The sequence below is a fragment of the Protobothrops mucrosquamatus genome, unplaced genomic scaffold (assembly GCF_001527695.2).
Source record: "Protobothrops mucrosquamatus isolate PMUCROS unplaced genomic scaffold, P.Mucros_1.0 scaffold673, whole genome shotgun sequence".
Lineage (NCBI taxonomy): Eukaryota > Metazoa > Chordata > Lepidosauria > Squamata > Viperidae > Protobothrops > Protobothrops mucrosquamatus.
In genome coordinates this window covers 231,106-236,789 of record NW_015386961.1, presented here as the reverse complement: position 1 = coordinate 236,789, position 5,684 = coordinate 231,106, and the positions used below count along the sequence as shown (strand labels likewise).

The following is a 5,684-nucleotide window of genomic DNA, read 5'->3' as shown; positions in this document are numbered from 1 at the left end:
GTTTCAAACTACATGACTTCATTATCCAAAGATATTTCTATCTTGACAGCCAATTAAAAACAAGATCTCTCTCTCTCTCTCCCTCCCTCCCTCTCTCAACATATCCTCCAATTGAAAGAACAAAGGGCAGTAGCTATACACCTGTTTGAAATAATCCAGAATGTGTTCTGTCAAAAAACAAGATCCCAAAACTAATGACTAAGATGTTTTTACAAAATTAAAAAAACAAAATATAAAAACGCTTAAGAATTCAATTTTTTCACTCACCACTGTTTAAGACAGGGGTGTCAAACTCGCCACGTCACGTGACGTGTCGTGACTTTTACTCCATTGCTAGAGCTGGGGTGGGCGTGGTTTCAGCATGACGCATCTGGCCCGTGGGCCGGCAGTTTAACACCCCTAATTTAAGATATTATTTCAAATGATCAATCTTTCTAGAAAATTCTGACATTTGAAATATTAAAAGGAAAACGGGCCTAGTAATATACTTTACAACCAATAAATATACTTAAAAATGTCTTTTAAGTGCTGTATACACAATTACTACTTTGTCAAGTAAACTACCACTTTAGACTGTAGAATTTGGTAATGCAACTATTCCCTCTTTTTGGTTTTCACTTTCACTGAATAAAAATACGCAGAGAATATACTATACAACTCTATGTTTTTCCACAGTATTCTTTCACAATTACAAAAAAGGATACTATTTTAAACAAGCTCATATATATACACATCACAACTGTCTTCCATAAACATCTTGCATTCATATTGCAGAAATGGTGACAGGACAAGAATAAGTTATTGACTAAGTTGCCTTTTTTAATATAAATCAATCTCTCCTATTTTGCCTCAGAATCTTGTATAACCATTGAACTAGCCTGACTTCCAGGGCTATTCTACAGCAAAGCAATTACATTCCACTTTTTGATGTCCACTGAGTGGTCAGGAAAGCAAAGTCCATTTGTTTAAGGCAACAAGATCATTCAAAAGTCCATATTTCCAGATCCTGTACAACAAAGTCTTCTTTTTTGGAGAGAATATCATTGTTGAATGTGTTGCAAGAGTTACTCCGACCATGATACAAATCAGCATCTAACCATAATCCAAATTTGCCACTGTAAAGAAAAGAAAATTAACTAGAAAGTTTCATTTGTTCAGTTATAGGCAAAATGCAGGAAGATTTTTTGTTTTGCATTTCAGTGTTCCATTTACGTTAATAATAAGACCTAAAAAGCACTAAATTTTTTCAAGTAGAATAAGCACAACTTAATACATTTGGATGAATTCTGCTGTTAATTTTTAACCAGAAACAGGTTGTCTCTGATAGCAACCATTATTTTAAAAAAGGAAGAATATCTAAATTTTAAAATATTGTTCTGTATATAAACATATGGAACCATACAATAAGCCACATAGACTTCTAATGTCAATAGAATGAGGCAAGCATATTTGATTGTTTTATTCAAATGTCTGGACTACTTAATCAAAAGAACAGTATCTTTATCCATTGTGTATTTATGTGTCAATGAAAAGTAGGAAGTACAGCTAATCCTTGTTTAACAATCATACATTTAGCGACTCTTTGAAGTTAAGCCAGGATTGAATGAATGGAGCTTGCCCATTCCCCAAAGTTACAAGCACAGGTCCTGTGATCAAAAGTCAGATCCTTGGGCAGCCTGCCCATAGTTACAACTCCAGGGGCATTTCAACTTCCAAGTCAGCGTATCTCTCCTCCATCTCTGTTCTTTTCCCCACTGCAGCAGCACTTCTCTGTAGTGGCAGTAGTGCTGGGACTGAATTAGAAGACCTTCAGCAGTTTCAGCCAGCCATCACCACCCCGGGAGGCCTCTATTTCAGCTCCAGCATCGCTACAGGGGAGTGCAGTTTCAAGCCCCATGTTTCAGCCAACCAGCTGCGTGCCACACCAGAGCCACTCCCACCGCCCTGAACTCCACAGGCCCTGCAATGCCCAGATGACTTTCATCATCTTCCTTCTGCTCCTGAGAGGCCTCAAAAGCTTTCTGGAGGCTTTCCTAGGTATCGTGAGAATAGTGCATGAAACCTGAGGAAGAAGACCTGGTGTGATCATCAGCTGCCTTGTATAGAGCCAGGCCAGGCGTGCTTCATCAGTAGGAGGAGGAGGAAGGTGAAGGGCAGCTGGGTGTGGTAGGTCCTGCAGATTACAGCGTGGTAGAGCCTGGTGGGATTTTGCTATGTGGTGCCAGAGTGACTGGCTGAGGCACAGTTTGAGAGAACACTTGGTGGCAGTGGCACTGGGACTGAAGTAGAGGCCCAGAGGCGGGTCAACATGAAGACTACTAAAGGCTCCAGGGTCTCTACTTCAGTTCCAACAATGCTTCTTAGGAGTGCTGCTAAGCAAAGTGATTAAAAGGGCAGAGATGGCAGGGGAAATGGGCAGGTGGGAGACTTGAACAAGAAGCAGTCCTTTACCTTGCCAAGGCTTGGGGCTGGGAGGGACCAAGCTGAGAATGGCTTGGATCAGGGTGACTCCTTGTCTAACGACAGGTGGAATTTAGTTAATGAGGGCAACATGGATTGCTGGGATTGTCATTGCTAAGCAATACATTGTGCTTTATGACCACATTGCTTAGAGATGGAAATTCCAATCCCGACTACTGTTGTTAACCAAAAACTACACATATGCATTCATCCAAAACTTTATTCATTGGTCTCTTAGAAAAATTGTTTTTGAAGCATAGTTGGCTGCAAGCACACAGTTCTCACCAATACGATTCATAATTTCAGAAATGTAAATAACTTACTCTCCACCGCCAAATTCTAAGGAAGTAACATCTCCATTGATAAAATAGGTATTTTCTCCACTCCACTTAAAATTCTGTGGGAAATAAGGCATTAAAATTAATAAGTAAGATTGTGCTAGCAAAGCTATATGCACATTGTCTTATTACATCAGGAGGAACAAAGTTAGGAGGAACAAAAGAAGAAAGACAACTACACAACCACTCATTCAATGATCAAAGTTGCAATGTTTGATCAGGTGTTGACTTCTGATGAAAAAATGATTACAAAATTGTATAACTTTTTATTGAATTTAAAAATGGAAGACGAACAAGTGAAAGAAACAATAATTATATGGGCAAATTTTTTTGGATATAACATAGAATTAGAGAAATGGCAAAATCTTTGGGAAAGAAATTATAAGCTGACAATGGCTACTTCATATAAAGAAAACTTATATAAAATGTTCTATAGATGGCACTTGTTAGGTTAGCAAAAATGTTTAAAAATATGTCTAGTAAATGTTGGAAATGTAATCAAATTCCCAAATAGTATCACTTGTGGTGGACATGTGTTAAAGCAAAAAAGTTTGGACCAAAATACATACTTGGTTAAAAAAAGATGTTAGGGAAACATGTAGATTTTAAACCTGAACTTTTTTTACTAGGCATAATGCCAGAAAAAATGGATAAACAAAATATATATTTAACACTACATATACTAACAGCAGCAAGGATTGTATTTGCACAGCACTGGAAAAATGAGATAACACCATAGAAGGAAGTAATAATTAAGAAAATACTGGACTGCCCAGAAATGGATAGATTCACACTGAGAATTAAAGAAAAAGAACATACAGAATACTTTCAAACATGGAACTTATTCTATTAATGGTTGGAAAAATGAGATAGAGAGTAAGAACTTAACTTTTATGACTCAGCAAAAATCAACCCAGACAACACGCTCATTAAGCACAAATAAATTGTAATGATAAAAAATTAATAAAATACTTTTTTTTAAAAAAGTTACAATGGTGCCCCATAAGTGGTATTACAACTGGTCTTCAAAGTTCCAGCAAGTTGCAGCACCCCCATGGTCACATAACAATTTAGAGACCAAAGAGAAAACCCAACCATATGAGCTAATTATACAAATCGTCCTCAACCCTATGACCATTCATCCAGCAATAGTTCAAGATTATGACGATGCTGAAAAAAATGAACTTACAACCCATGTCTGAAATTACAGCCGCCGTGGTGCCCCTATAGGCACCTGATCAAAACCTGGGTGCTTGGCAGCTCACCAGCACTTACAACTTACAGAGGTGCTGCCATTCCTCCCATCCACCAATCTCCCCACAATATATGTCCTCTTGACTGTCCACAGCCCTCAACTTCAGTCCAAGGGCTGCCACCGCTACTACTGAGAAATGCCACCTCATCACCCACACCAGCAACATTATGTAAAGTCCCAGTTGCCCTCACTGCTCTGCACTCCGTAGGCTCTGCCACACCCAGCTGAGTTTTTTTTCCCCATGGCTCACAAGGGATGCTTGGTTGTGTGCAAGGCAGCTGCTGGATATACCAGGTCCCCATGGCCCCATCCCTGCTGGCCTTTCATAAGACATTGAAGACCTTGTTATAAACCTGAGCCTAGGCCTGAGCCAAATGTGTGAAGGGACCCATTTCCTAATTATATCGACATCCGTTAATGATGTCTATGGAGATTCTCAGTCATCCATGTCATGGTTGTCCCAAAGTTGATTTTTCAGGAGGCAATTGGACTTTCTTGGTTTTCTTTGAAAATGTTTTGCTTGTCATGCAAGAAGCTTCTTCAGCTCTGATTGGATGGAATGGAAGGGAATGGAAGGTGACCCTGAGGACATAGGTAGACCTCCAAATGGCCTCAATGACTCTCTAAAAGAATGCGAATGACCAGCTGTCTGCAAGGAATATAAATCCTTCCATTCCCCACCATTTAATCAGAGCTGAAGAAGCTTCTTGGATGAGAAGCGAAACGTCTTCCAAGAAAAACAAGTAAGTTCAGTTGCCTCCTGAAAAAGCAAAGTACAAAAGTAAATATAAGGCAGCCAAGAATAATTATCATGGATGTCTCAACATCCATGATAATTATTCTTGGCTGTCTTATATTTAGTTTTGTACTATACTGTAATTGCTTTCAATTGGTTTATGAATGTTCATCATCCAGTCAGTTTCTGAGATGTGCAGCTATAGAAATTAAATAAATAAACAAGTGTTTGAATATTCCTGAATTATTCCACCACTCATGGCTCACAAACTAATATCACTACATTCAAAGAGCATGCCAAACCAAAACTACAGACACACGTGCGCACGCACGCACACACACACACCTTCAAAGGTTTAGCACACAATGAGTAAATCACATTGTTCTCATATAAAAGTATTCAACTGTATCCAGAAACATACCTTGAAAATAGGATTGAATGTGTACAGAAAAGTTTCTCCAGTACCATAATAGTGGTCACTAAGTCTGAAAGCATGAGTTGCATATGCCCCAAATATCTGCCAAAATAATATGTAAAACAGATATAATTTTAATGTGGAGATATTTATAGCCAGTGTACAAATGAAAATTATACTGTATGTCACTTGACTGCAATTTCTAAATGGAAGTGGAGATATGAATACTGAATTATCAGTAATCAAGAGCTTGTAAATCCTTAGCTTCATCTCTCCATATTCATACATAAAACAGGCAAAATATACCGAAGTGTTTTTCATGTCATCTTGTGAATCAGACTTGGCAACTTTTAAAATTCCATCATTCCCAATTAGCTTAGGAACACAGTAACAGGTTGGAGAAGGCAGTAGTAAAAGAAACCTAAATCAATGAAATAGTTTTTACAGCAAGAAATTCAGAGGATTTACATAAAACAAAGT

The 5,684-nt window shown here is 38.2% G+C and overlaps 1 protein-coding gene across 2 annotated transcripts in view; it reads right to left on the bottom strand.

Annotated features, from left to right (window-relative positions):
- Positions 1-457: 457 nt before the first annotated feature.
- Positions 458-5,684, bottom strand: part of NCOA7 (nuclear receptor coactivator 7) — a 60,091-nt gene continuing 54,864 nt past the window's right edge. For both annotated transcript variants that reach the window (XM_029284514.1, XM_015818068.1), the window contains 3 exons: positions 5,211-5,306; positions 2,784-2,857; positions 458-1,115 (listed from right to left, as the gene is read on the bottom strand). In XM_029284514.1, the coding sequence (XP_029140347.1) occupies positions 980-1,115; positions 2,784-2,857; positions 5,211-5,306 (306 nt within the window). In that variant the 3' untranslated portion in view covers positions 458-979. The remainder of the gene's footprint in view (positions 1,116-2,783; positions 2,858-5,210; positions 5,307-5,684) is intronic.